We start from the raw sequence: 14,934 nt of genomic DNA, 5'->3' as shown, positions 1-14,934 counted from the left end.
TTCACAGCAGCAGCAGGGTGCCGTTTTCACTCTGTGGATAGGTTTATCCAAAACTCCAAACGCCAGGCTCCATGTACAAATGTTTACAATCTGACCTGATCATACATAGAGACTGCACTGGTGCCATCTTTCACTAAGACAGCACCAGTGCAGTCTTGGTGAAAGTGTGCATGATGACAGAAGTGTCATGAAATCAGAGCTAACTTTTTTGTTTACTCCCAATCCCCCTCTGGAACCAGCCTATAAATTGTTATTTTGGAGTTATTTTGACATAACCTGTTTGGAATGCTTTTTTTCACAGCAAGGTGCTAGAAACAGGAGCTCACCGTTCCACAACAGTTGCCTCTGGAGCTATATTATAAGAGTCAAAGAATATGTAGCTCTAAATTCACAGAACTAACCCAATTGTTTTGAATGTATAGATTAGGCTTATATACACAAACAATTGTAGAGTTTGATTTGAACATAATTATACATATTACAAATGTAAATCACCTAGGCCCAAGCGTTCAATATTTGTAATCCCTACCAAGTGGGTCAGATTTGGATTATTTGATTAATCAAACTTATTTCATATTGAGATAATTCTATGATCACAGATCAAATCAAAGTGATCCCAATCCTCTGTTTTTTCTTTCTTTATTAACCATAATCCGAATCAGATCCACTCAGATTAAAATATTTGAAGTCTTGGGCCCTTGAGAATAAAAACATGTCTCCAATCCTTTTTTGTTGTTGTTCTTTTTATCAGTAGTGAGGCTACCTATTTGATTACATTTGTATTCCTGATGATGACTGCCTTCAAGTGGACACTAAAGGGCTTGTTGCAGAGGGCATCAGTACAATCTCACTTTCTTCATGTGAAAATGTTACCTACCATTTCATTGTTGCAGTACGTTGTCTCATAATATCTTATTATTATTAATATCTCTTGTTTACATGTGTGTTCTGTATGCACCATGGCCCCAAGTGAAATGTTTTTTTTTTTCAGTTCAATGTTGCATAAGTTAGATTGACTGTGTGTGAAGTTCAACTGAATTTAACTGAAAGTGTAAACTATTGGCTTGTAGCCAACAGTAGATGCAGCTGCATTTAAACCAGTGTAGCGTCCCTCCTGAGTCCTGGCCCTTCACCACTTTCAACCTGGCATCTCAGGAGTACTTACTGAACATCTGCTTCTTTTTTTAAATAGGTTAAGATATGGGCCCCCAGGGCTCATTTCCCCACAAGTGTTTGAGTTATCATGTCAAAACTTTCAGCCTAGAGATGAGAACATCAAAGAGCACATGCAGTGATTAGAGGGCAGGTTCAGAGTGGGGGATTTATGTAAAAAAAAAAACATGATTATGGTTATTTAAAGGACAATGGGGAATCCTACATCCGCAATACAAACACCAAAAGCCTGTAATATCTGCACAAACTCTAGTTGCATCATGTCAGCCACCACTAAACTCAGCCACACTAAAAACATATGACATCTGTCTGTACGATATGCAAAATTTTAAGCCCCCCAGGGTTTCTTACCTCACCGGTAACACCGGTAACAACTATCTCATAATGTTTCCCTCGGAAATAACTAACATGTCCTGTAAATATATACAAAAAATGTTGTGCAAATCAAATACATCAAATATATACAGCCCATATTCCCCATAAATATGAGCTGTAGATCAATGCCAGTGTGCAACAGTCTGTGTGATGATGAGCTGCTAGTTATTCTGCGTGCGATTGTTTGGCCGGGGGAGATTTATGAAGCGTACCAGCCAACGTAAACAGCGGCAAACAAACCAAACAGCTCTCCAGCCGTCAAACAAGAGGATGCAAACAACAGCCTGAAGCTTTGTTCACAGACAGAGTCACTCGCATTTTCACTCCTATCCAACACTGCCTCTCTCTCTGTCTCGATCAGCAAAGAAATACGAGTTCTAAATCCCTTTCCTGGTCAATCGTTGGCTGTCTATCTCAGTCTTTGACTCTTTCTCATTAGCTTGCTCTACCTGCAGCAGTAAAACTCAACACATTTCTCAGCAGGTCTCATTATAAAAATCCCCAACCTGCAGTCGACGGGCAGACATCTGAACTAATACAGATGCTGCAAAACCTTCAAAGCTTCCATTGTGAATGAATGAGCCGACAGAAGGCATCACATGCATATGTATGCGTGCTGCTGTAGCATGCCGTTGACATGCATGTACCAGCTAGAGCCTCACCAATACATTGGTTTGTCCGATATATTATATCGGCTATTGTTTTTGTTTTTTTGACAACGTAGATATCAATTATACAGCCAATGATTTTAAATTGTTTCTAAAATAGCCAATCTACAATGATTGTGTATAATTTATATTAAGTTTAATGTTCCCAAATAGAAACTTTGGCCAAATTGATTCCAAGATGTTGCACTATAATTTTACAAAATATCAGTCAAAACATCTGTATCGCCATCAGACCCTTAAATCTGGCATCGGTCCAGCTCTACACCCCCCACACGCGCACACACACACACACACACACACACACACACACACACACACACACACACACACACACACACACACAGTATGCCATCTGATCAACTTGTCCTCTCGCCAGCCAGCAACCAGAACAACGTTCCCTCTAAATTTAGACTCAGATGTGTGAGGGCATTTTGAAAAGTCAGCCAAGACTCAGCTCACAACTGCCTGGTGGTCTAAATATCACTTCACTAATGAAAGAATCCAAGAGCTCCGTCAACACCTCTTTATGCAGCTAAATATCTCAGAGTGGTTCATCATTAAATATAGCCAGAGCCCACCAGAGAGTCCCAGATGTGGCATCAGTTACCTTCATGAGTCCTGCCACGTTGTTGAGGAAGCCTGGATTCTCTCCAGCCAGAGTCAGCAGGTACACCATGGCCTGTTCTCTACTCTGCCCTCGCCTCACCACAGTGCCCACCGGTGCAGGGCTGCTCAGCGCCTGGTGCCGATCCATATCTGGTAGTTACGTTTATGTACTGGATGTTATTGGACAGTACTAACACAAACTGTAGTCTCTATCACTTGTCTCCCTGTGTTGTAGCCTTAATATTGAGGAATTACTCAAGCAGACTGAGCTACTTTGGAACAAATGGGGAGAGAGAGCCCTTCAGTGGCCCTGGGGCCTGGGGGGCGTGATCTTTGAAAAGGGGGAGGGGCTGGGCATAATTTGAGTACGGACTTCCTGAAGTGGGAGGTGGCTTGCTGGTTGATTCCATGAAAAGAAACTTTGTACTTTAGAGATTTTAGACACACTTGATATCTATTTACTGTCAGTAGTCTGGCCAGGTGAATCCATAATATTCTGAAGGGCTAAGAATCTCCATCCAATGTTTTTTACATTGCAATATGAAAACATAAAACCCTGCGGTTTGTATGGTTGTGCATTTCTGGGATTATGCCAGCTTCGATAACAGCTAAGCACATAAAACCATACTTTCAGGAAGAAATTTCAACCCCTGGAGACATTTGAGATGCAGGAGATGTTCCTTCCTAATAATTTGCCCACTCAGCGAATAATAAATTTGCAATTCGAGTGGAGACCAAAATATGAGATTGGGAGAGGCTTGCTGTTTAGCTGAATGTACTGTATCCCACCCTCCCTCCACACTCCATGGTGCCCTCTGATATCCAACTGCAGCCTGAGCAGGGAAGCTACACCCTCTAGTGGACAACCAGCGCCACAACACTTGAGAGTTCAGACAAGAACACTTCACACTGTGGTTTACAAACCATTTGTTGTTGGAAGTGAAGCGAAGGAAAATTATTTTTTGACACCATCTCAGTCCCATGTGGATCTTCAGCATATCCAGGAGTCAAAACATCAATATGTAAAATGTGGACAAAGTATCCCATGTTCAGGCAATAACCTTTTCCTAACGGGATGTGTCCAGCACACAGCATAGCACCTTAATGTGCATGTAACTGCTGTATGTTGTAGCTACAAAACACAGCATTAGGACTTAGGAGTTGCAACAGAAACCAGAATAACGCACACATCCATACATATAAAAGTATAGATGGGTAATTAGCGACATTCTTCCAGGTTCACAGCCACCTACTTTACTGGAGCACCTGATGATGCATATCACTATGGAATGCACCATGGGGCAATGATGGCCGAGTGGTTACGGCACGTACCACTCGCCTGACTCGTAGTCTGACAGCAAGTCGCGGGTTCGATTCCCGAGCCTGGTGGACCTTTGCTGCGTGTCACTCCCTGACTCTTTCCCCGTTTCAAGTCAGTCTCCACTGTAAAATCAATTAAAGGCAGAAAAGCCCCCCAACATATCATAAATACACCATGGAACAATATTTTATGTATATGGACTGTAACCTACCATAGAACAAATGATAAAGAAACAAATATAATTTCAACACTGACTGATACATGGGCAGATATTGTATTGCATTATTAATTCAATACAATGCAATATTGAGTTTATAGCCAGATATGTGCCTATTAAGCTAATTGGAGAGACAACATAGGTACGCCAATTATAAAAAGAATGTGTCTAGTACTGTTGATAACAGGTCAGCACTGGCACATAAATCCTTAAATACACACACTGCTGCATGTGTGTGTTTACGCTCTGTCTCAAGGCTGGATTAACAGAGCTTTCCTTTAGACACAGAGAGAACAAGAAATGCACAGCTGACCCACATAGTGAGAGTGAATGTGGTCCACCTCTCCATGTCGCCCTCTCTCTTCCTGCTTCACTCAAGCAGATGGGGTCAAAGTTATTAGAGATGTACCGATACCATTGTTTCCTTCCCGATACCGATTCCCATAACTTGCCTATTGGTTGAGTACCGATCAAATACCAGTGTGTAATAAAAGGTCCAGGGACCCTCAGGGTTCCTTGAGGGGATTACGAATGGACCCTTACAGGTCTGTAACTCTGAGTGTACAAAAAAAGGCTCCATTTGTACACTCTCAGAGTTAAGGGTGTCCTTGAAATTAAATCATTTGAGAACCACCGATCCAGGAATAAATAAAAATTCAAAACAGGTTAAAATGCAGCTACAAGTTAGTAAAATAATAATGTAAATAGTACAGTAAGAGTACAAAACAATCGTGCAACATCAAAATATTACTGTAAATGAAATATCATCATGTGACAAATTACGTGGTATCGGATCGGCGTTGACTTTGACTGGCATACTCGCCTCGATACCTATACCAGTATTTTGGGCAGTATCGGCAGCTTTTCCCATACTGGTATGGGTATCGGAACAGCTCTAAAACGTATCTGTCCTGAAGCAGAGAAGCTCTTCACCCACAGCGGCATGCCAACCATTATGCAGTCGCACATGGACAAGACCAAGACATGGGTTGTGAGGTGTTCAGAAAGAGTAGAGGAAGGGACAAAAAGGCCACCTTTACAGATGAGTCATGTTATATAGCCTATTCTCAGTATACTGGGTCCTGACTCCACAGGTTTCAACTACGGGAGACCTGTTGAAGACCACTGCTGATGTTGTATTGTAGCTCTACACACAGATAAGAAAAATACAAATTAAATTGAATCATTCCTTCGATTTGAGACGATATTCAAGACGATATTTCAGACAACAATCACAATATTTGCAAATAAGAACAATATTAGTATCAAGGAAAACCAAACACCATTTACACAATGCTCCTGGTGGAAGTGTAACTCACGTGATTGACCATATAATATCAGCGTAGCACCAGATCTCATAACATGCTGGCTCTTTCCATTATTTTTGACCTATGCTGTGGAAATTAATATGATATATATAATAATTTACAATACATTGTACAACCCTATCTAGACCTACAGGTCTACCCTGGCTTGCTGTGATATGTTTCCTAGGTTTCTTTGCTCAAAGAGCAGCTGTAGGCGTTCCTGAATGTGGGTGCATATCTGCAGTATGAAGGTATATTTAGTGTTGTAATCCACATGGACACTGCACTGGCAGAGATGGCGCAATACACAACAGAGCTTTCTCTGTATGTCCCGACTACTCTGTATCTTTTTTTCCAGGCAGACTGACAGGCTGGAAAAATATGCAACGCATAGCATGACACAAGTAACAGAGGGTGGGAAAGGAAGAAAGAGAGAGCGAGAAGAGTGAGCTGTCCTTACGAAACAGTGCAATGACTCCGTATTAGTCTTCTAACATATGAAAGTAAAACAACGTTATTCATAAATACGTACATTTTCATTGTCAATGTTGACTATTAAAATCTGTTTACATAATGTCTGTAGTTGAAACCATTGAATAAAGACGATTCACATTCACATGACCCTTTCGCATGACAAAGAATATGTATTTTCAACTGAAAAGGGCATTAACGCAAGTCAAATGAAAGGGTTGTTTGACCACTTGAACCCCAGCAACCCTATTCTGGGGGGAACATTGGCCAAAAAGAGCAGATCTACAAGCTTACTAAGAGCTTGCAGATCAGCTATTTTCAGCACACACAAAGCTACATTTTGTCCTAGGTACAGTATGGGTCCTACCTGGCAGAAGGCAGACTCCTTCGCTCTAATTATTCTCTGCAGACCAGTTTGCCTGAACACACACACTCCACTTTTCAATAATCAGCACATTTTGTCTTCCTTTGACCAATTATGTCAAAATAATATTTAATAACACACTGACAAACCTTAGGATCCTTTCTGAAAATCCTATAGTGTCATATAGTGTCCCTAGTACAGTAACTCTCCCTCAACTACAACTATTAAGACAGTTAAAGTAACTCATTCAACTACAGCTAGTTAGACCCTGAGGGTCAGGGGGCATGGTGGCTCAGTCAGTATGGCTGTCGCCTCACAGGGCTTTCTGTGTGGAGTTTGCATGTTCTCCCCGTGTCCCCTAAGGTAGGTACCCTCACAAAAAACATGCAGTAATCCTGGTCTCTATACTACCTCCCCCTGGTCAGCCGGGGCGCCTGATGGAGGGGAAAGGAACTGGTTGGAATAACATGTTCCTTCCACGTGCTACGTCCTACCGGGGAAACTCCCCCCCCGTCAGGTGATAAGAAGCGGCCTGCTCACTCCTCATGCGTTGAAGGAAGCATGAGCTCAGTACAAGGCTCTCCCCAGGCTGGCAGAGGGAGAGTAGAGCCCAGGATTACAAGTTTAGGCAATTGGCACTGGGTGAAAACTGGGTTACAAAATCGTGGGATAAAAATTAAGATACAAAAAAGGAACCCTGAGAGAACCACTTTAAGAGAACCACTGAGTTTAGACACAGTTGCAGAAACTCTCATTCCAAAGTACCGATTAGCCACTTACAGTAACTCTCACTCAACTACATCCATACAGTAACTTTGGCACAACTACAACCAGGCATACAGTAACTCTCACTCAACTACAGCTGCCTGTTGGACAGCTGCAGTAACTCACTTAACTACGGCCATACAGTCAATCAACTATTGTACAACAACCATTAGACAGTTACAGTAACTGTCACTCAAGTACAACCGCTAGACAATTACAGTGACTGTCACTGGAGTACAACCGTTACACTGTTACAGCCTAATTCATCAGTCAACACAGAATGGATGAGCTGCACTCCAGAATAAACGTAAACATGTTTCCATTCTTGATAGAAAAAAAGTCAATATTTATTCTGGAAAATCCTTGCATGAACAGATTTATTTTTTTATAACATCGAAACTTGTGTGTATCACGCAAACAGTGTGACATCATCTCAAGGTCGTGTTTCTTAAAACAATGACGACATCTTCAATGGACACACCGGTTGAAAGATGAGGTCATCTTTGGCAGACAGAGGAACTGTTTTTTCACACGGCCAGTCCCCCCTTTATCTGTCTGCAGACAGACAGAGCAGAGACTGTGAATTCAGGCCATATGCCAAGTGTGTTTGCCAAGAGGGACAGTATATCAGACAGACAGCTGCTCTCCAGGCAGGGACATCTTGCAGCCGACAGACATGGCAAATGCTGCTTCTTCGCTGTCGGCTGCTCATCAGTAAAACGCTCACCTCCAGGCTGTTAGGAAAACAAAGCAATTACATATTGTTTAGCCAGGGGGGGCTGGCTAACAATGTGGAGTCAGACAATTAATTAGCGCACCGCACGGGCAAAGAACTGCTCTTGATGCGGGTTTGAATCCAGCTCGTGGCCCGTGATGTACTGTATGTCATTAAATTGCTCTACCTGTGCCTCATTTTTCACTGTCTTGTACAGGCACAGAAATGCCTTCAAAATAATAACTTTCCTTTACTGTGTACAGTATGTCATCCGGATGTGTGACCCTGTCCATAATGCAGTCACACACACAGCAAGTTTATCACCCATATAAAACACCTTTTAGCAGATAACTCAGAACTAAGCAGAACGCTCAGCTCAGTATAGGGCAGGCCATCTAAGAGACTCTACTATTGTATCTAAAGGATGTCAGTAGCTAGGTAGGTTTAGGCCCTGCCGGTCTTGAATATCAGTATTTGAATAATATCACAATATAACATGGAGTGATACAAAACATCTACAGCTGCAGAAGAGTGCATGTACTAATATAACATGATTATACACGCAGAATAAGTCAACAGTATTTCCTCAGGTGTGGTGATAAAACCCCCAACTTGGGTAAATATAAGCCCCTACCAGACTTTGCACAGTGACTGACTGTCTGTCCCAGAGCTGGGGTCAGTTTACCACACCTCTCACTGTGATGACGATGAGGTGAAATGTTTATTCAGAAACTAGAGAAATAAGAAATGTATTGGAAATCAGACCTACTTTCCCACTACATCCATCTAACAACAGAACAAAACAACCTCACTATTCATGTTGTGAAGATGGAAACAACTCACACACATAATCTCAAGAAAGAATCATCTCCCAGACTAGTAGTTTCACTACCACTAGCTCTGCCTGTTCATTTTGGCTTATTCAGGTACAGTAGGTATGAGTGTAGCGGAGTGTGTAAGATCGGGTACTTGAATGTGAAAGATTGTGGGCATTGAAAATAAATTCATAGTCAACTATGACTAAGTACAGACCCAGAGGCTCCACGCACAGCTCTTTGTATTACAGTGTAATAATAGTAATAATAATAATAATAATAATAATAATAATAATAATAATAATAATAATAATAATAATAATAATATACATATATATATATATTATAATAATCCAACAGAATCAAATCATTGACTTTGGCTTCATCAGCAAGGCTCCTTTCTTCTCCTTCACAGTTAGTTTGGGGTGAATTGCAAATGCAATCATATTTCTCTTAATAATTAAGCTATTGGATTCTACTGTACTGAACAAAGTTATGATATCAACCACATATTGATCAGCAGTCTCATCTTCTTGACAATGCCTGCCCTTTGCCTTTAAATTGGTGCAAGTCGACATTTCACTCTGCCTGTGTGACATTTACAGCAGCCTTCTCTACCTTGAGGGTCAGTGAGTCAACACGGACTCAGAGATGGGGACTCGAGTTAGGGACTCGGACTCAAGTCGCACTCGAGTGGCCAAAAACGAGACTCTCGACTCGACTCTGACTCGCCCCTCAAAGACTTGAGACTTGACTCGACTCGAGCCTCAAAGACTTGAGACTTGACTCGACTCGAGCCTCAAAGACTCGTGGACAATCTTTATTTTATGTTTATTTTTTGGACAAATAAATGAATGAAATGCCCAAAAAACTTCCACTCCCCTATCCCCCCCCCCCGCAAAGAAACCTCCGCTCCAGTGCGCGCTGCGCGGAGCCGGCTTCAGTCAAGCTGTTTCATGCTGCTCATTAACGTAAACATGGAGAGGCGAGCGCAACAGCTGCTATGTGTGTGGCCGCCGCGGCCTTTCATCATAAAGTTTAAATATAAAAACTTCGAAATTAAACAAATATGTTTAGCTCAGAATCAGCTATATAACCTCAGTTATCTTGGCATATGCTTACATTTTTTATAAGATGGTCGGATCATCTGTGACAGCACGTTTAGGAAACATCGGATTTTCATTTCGTTAAACCCAGCTGGGTGAATATTCAACACTTCACCACGTTTAAACGCTACGCTCATGTAATGTTCACTGCATAAAAGCTGTGGTTCTCAAACCTTTTCAGGCCGTGACCCCCCAAAAGAATCATATTTGAACTGGGGATCCACATTTAGACAGTTTTTTGGTGCGCAACACAGCCCTCGTTTAAGTGAATTGCTTTCACCTGCTCTGCTGTTGGACTGCTGTGCGGAGTCGAGTGTGCGCAACAGGGCATATCTCCGCCAAGCCAGGGTGACCTACCCAGGCCCATGAAATTCATATGCAGGCATAGTAGCCAATTAGAATGAAATCTGCAAAAACTGACTCATATACTGATACAGAACCATATTGGCTATATATTATCGCTGTCGGGTGGAAATCTTGTATGTTCCTTTTTTATTATTATTTAAAAACAATTAAAAATCATGAAAATAGCCAATCTACAAGCTGTAATTATTAATAATTAAGAAATACTATATTTTAATTAGTGAAAAATCAACTAAAGTCATTATTAGTGCAAGTTCAATCACATTTCATTTGAATGAAAATAAATTGTGGGGAAAATACATAAAATCTCTAATCTGTGAATCTAATGTGATTTATTATGACCTGTCTATACTTTTACATCTATGCCCCCCCCCCCCCCCCCCCCCATTTTTTTTTTTTTTTAAAAGACTTTAAAAAAGACTCGAGACTTGACTCGGACTCGACCCTCAAAGACTTGACTCGGACTCGACTCGACTCAACCCTCAAAGACTTGAGACTCGACTCGACTCGAGCCTCAAAGACCCGAGACTTGACTCGGACTCGACTCGACTCAACCCTCAAAGACTTGAGACTTGACTCGACTCGAGCCTCAAAGACTTGAGACTTGACTCGGACTCGAGCTCAGAGACTCGTGGACATCTCTATGGATCCCCCCCCCCCTAATGTTACTACAATATCAGAGCGTACACACTGCAGCTTTAGACTCAGAACCGCCTTCGTTCTCTCTCACACACCCACTGTGTAATTACAAACAGTACGCACAAAATGCCTTCTCTCAGAGGCACGAAAGTCACATAAAACCTTCTAAAAAGGACATTGTCTGAGCAGCGGGTTTCATTCAAACTTCCAGACGAGGCTAAGATGTCCCCCCGCCCCCGACAGCCCCAGCTCCAACCTAACCCCACCCCACCCCCCTGCCCACGCTCTCTCTGTCTCTCCCTAAGATTACGAGACAACAAACAATGTGGTTACCATGGCGACATCTGCTCCGCGCCAGGACACAGCATTTCGTTGGGCAACTAGCCGAGTTACAGACGGTTCAGTCAGTGGCTTTAACTGTCCCCTGTTAAGTCCACCTTCAGCAAACAAACGCACTGATTATTACTGCCTTCTTTTCATCCTGTTAACCCATGTTTTACTTCAGTCTGGTAAAGCACTGTACACATGATACAACTAATAAACTACAGTGTTGACAGATGGTGAGTTACACTATTATGAAACATGAAAATAAAGGTTTTAATGTACCACTATGCGATATCTACATAGTGATAGCTCCTTTCAATCCACAGTGTTGTTGGTGTGTGAAATGCACCGGCCTTGTTAAAATGTGTGTTTCTTTTTTAGAAAAACAGTTTTTACGGTGTGGCTCTGTAAGAGGCGAGCTGTCTAGGAGAGGGTCTGTGTGTGTCTGTGCCTCTGTCTGTCTGTCTGAGTGTCCGGAACTAAATAATGGTACAGTAAGTCTCTTGTGTACACTGCCAGTAAGCCACAGAAATACCTTCACAATAGTTTTTTTCACATCTGTTTTATACTTGGAAATATTAAACTTAAATTTTATAATCATAGTCAATTAGTTCTAACCAGACTGAAACCGTCACAGGCTGGCCACATGAAGTACGACATCCACATGGAGCCACGCTGTTCCCAAGTGGATCCACACCATTCGATTCTTTCTTTATTAAACTAGTGCGGTACCAGTCGGATCACATGCCCCTTCAGTAACTTATACAACACCCTTTGTACCTTTTGTCAGAGTACTGCAGTATCCGTTATCATAGTACTTGGAGGCCAGTCGACGACGTCAGTACTATGACGATGCCGGAACGCATGCCCCTTCTGTAATGCAATACCCGTTGAAGCCCTTAAAACCTATGATGTCAGTACAATGACGTCATATTGATGACATCAGGGATCTCCAAGTATGGGGATTGGTGGATTTCTAGATGTTTTGGAGAACTGCTATTCCGACCGACTTCACACCGGGCACAGCGCTACCTCTGGTCCTCCGAGTTTGAGATCGATTGGGCAGATGGTTTTCGAGATACACGAAGGACAGATACAGTACACACACAAGCATGCACGCACAGAAATATTGCACTTTTATAGATACTAGAGGTTTGGGCCGATGGCAGCCGAGAGAGATTACTGGACATGGGGTTTGTCCCTCTGTATCTCTACTGATCTCTCTCATAAAGCAGAAAAACAAAGCAGTGTGTGTGGATGGGCTCTGCTGCTGTTAACTCACCAGTCTCTCCATCTCCTGCTCGCGAAGGCGCTCCTCTCGCTGGCGTCGGTGATACTCCAGGAGCTCATCTTCGTTGTCGCTGATCTCCGAAATGCTATTCTTGCGTTCCCTCATCCCTGGGCGGGGCCTCCCCCCAAGCTCCTTGGCTCCCGCTGACATCTTCCTGTGGCTCCTGGGGCTCGCCATGGGGGAGGAGGGCAGAGAGCCCAGGCTGTAAGCAGGGGAGAGGACGTTCCCAAAGCTGGCCTTCCTGTACCCGCCGTCACCATCCATCAGCGGCAGGGCAGGGGAGGAGGGACTCGGGGCTCGGACAACCCTGCCGCCATACTGCTCCTCCGGCGGGGAGCCAGTCTTGCGACGGAGCCTGGGACTGTCGGGGACCAGCCTGCCTGGAATCGACGGACCATCCGGGGTCCTCAGGGTCGGAACAGTTCCCGGAAGTGCCCCTGGGAGCACTGGGATCCCCCTCCGAGCCATGGAGGGGCTGAGTGGGGGGAGCTCCCTCATGCTGGCCGTCCCGCCTCGGCCGTCCCCGTTCAGCTCCAGGGTCTTTCTGGTCAGGCGGGGGCTTTCGGGGGGCTGCAGCATGCGAGGATGCTGCTGAAGCTGGGAGCCATGGATGATGTGCACGATAGGGTCCAGGGGAGGCTGGAAGGCTCTGCCGGGCTGCGACAGCTGCCGGGAGGGGCTGGAAGTGAGCGAGCGGTCTAGCAGACCACCCTGATCTCTGTAAGGGCTTGCAGGCCGGTCCTGGAGCACCGTGGCTGCCTTGGTCCTGGGACTGGATGGGGAAGCACAGGTGGGGAATTTGGGAGTGAGTCTGGGGCTATTTGGCACAATGTTCCTACCACTGAGAGATTCAGTGGAGGACAGTAGGTGGATCTGGCGGGGGCTCTCACCGCCGTCTTGGCCCAGTCCTCTACGACCTGGCTTGGGGCTTGGAGGAGCCTCCAGGAGGGCCTTCCTCTGAAGCCTGGGGCTTTCCTGAAACTTCTGAGGCCCGCCGCTTCCACCGTGGTTAGGCAATACGGTCCGTGGCTGAGGGACGGGCGGAGGTTGGGTGGTGTAGTTGTAGCTGGAGGAGCGGACAGGCACTGGAGGGAGAGAAGCATTCTGGTCCTGGGGTCCTCCACAGAGAGAGGGGCTAGTTATGCTCCCGCTGCTAGCAGCCGAGGGGGAGGAGAGGGGGGAGAAGGGAGGAGAGGTGTTCTCATAGCTGGAGCCCACAGACATGGCCCCTGGGCTGGTAGGAGGGGACAGAAGATACCTCCCTCCTCCGTTAACCATGGGGGAGAGGGGAGAGTGGGGGATCGGTTGTCCCCCGGGAGGCTTTCTGGCCTCCGAAGGTGAAGGCTGGGGTTCGTCCATCACTAGGGAGTCCATGATGTCCTGGAGGTCCTTCTCAATAGAGCTGACAATGGCACTGTGCTCAGACTGGACTCTCTCTCCAGGGATTGGGGGAGACTGGGCCGGACTGGGCTGGTGATTCCCATTGACCAAGCTCTGTGAGTCTGGAGGGATGAAATGAAAGCAACCTTTAAGCTTTTAAGTAATCTCTTGCATAGCACACTGACACAGAGGTCACAGTCAATTATATGTATAGCCTTAGCCTACACACCTAAATGAATACCGTACAAAGCTTTACGTCATCATCATTACAAATCAGGTATATAGAATAAATCAATGCAATTCATACATTTGGAGACAATTATTTCAGATACAGAGCAAAAGATAAGGTAACATGTTGCTCTTACAGCCCACTATTCAATGTTAGATGTTACCATTAAATGTTAGATGTTATCTAAATGTAGAGAGAGGCTGAATACATGGCCCCTTCATTTGAATGAAGTACCACAGTTCCACTTCATAAAAGGGACCCGAGCTCTTTAACACGAGTGCTTTCAATGACTCTTCTACTATAGAAAGTGGCTTCCACTGCTGCAGTACCACTGGTGGTCCAATGTAGAGACAAGATGACTAGATAAGGAAGGGAGGAAGAAAGGATGCAGGGGGAGCAGAGGAGCAGAACAGCAAAGAACTGTAGTGTGGATAGGGAACAGGGGAAAATGTGCCGGTATAACCCAATTACCATGTGGCCCAGAGCAGCACAGGACACAGCCAGGGTAATCTAATCTTCACTGACTCTCTCTAATGTCAACATGGTAGATTATAAAGCGGGCACACGGACATGACAACCACGTGGGAGCGTCACCACCAAGACAGGTCTCCAAACTGGGATGGGATCGGACCGATCTTTATAAGTGGAAAATGAAATCAAGTAAAAGTGTGGTTGTGCTGAAACTTGGAAGATGGATTTTAGTGGTATAAAAATGCTGAGGGAAACAACAGCAGCGGAAAAGTAAAGTACAATAATAGACATGTATATAAAGCAAAAATAATTAGCCTTGTGGAAGGGAATAGAC

General features: G+C 44.2%; 1 protein-coding gene across 18 annotated transcripts in view; it reads right to left on the bottom strand.

Moving 5' to 3' along the window:
- Nucleotides 1–14,934, bottom strand: part of phldb1b (pleckstrin homology-like domain, family B, member 1b) — a 102,453-nt gene that overhangs the window by 35,780 nt on the left and 51,739 nt on the right. For all 18 annotated transcript variants that reach the window (XM_080429512.1, XM_080429513.1, XM_080429516.1 and 15 more), the window contains one exon: nucleotides 12,512–14,022. In XM_080429512.1, the coding sequence (XP_080285638.1) occupies nucleotides 12,512–14,022 (1,511 nt within the window). The remainder of the gene's footprint in view (nucleotides 1–12,511; nucleotides 14,023–14,934) is intronic.

This window comes from Gymnoscopelus braueri (assembly GCF_963280865.1).
Source record: "Gymnoscopelus braueri genome assembly, chromosome: 5".
In the NCBI taxonomy this organism is placed as follows: domain Eukaryota; kingdom Metazoa; phylum Chordata; class Actinopteri; order Myctophiformes; family Myctophidae; genus Gymnoscopelus; species Gymnoscopelus braueri.
This window is presented reverse-complemented; position numbering and strand designations above follow the sequence as displayed.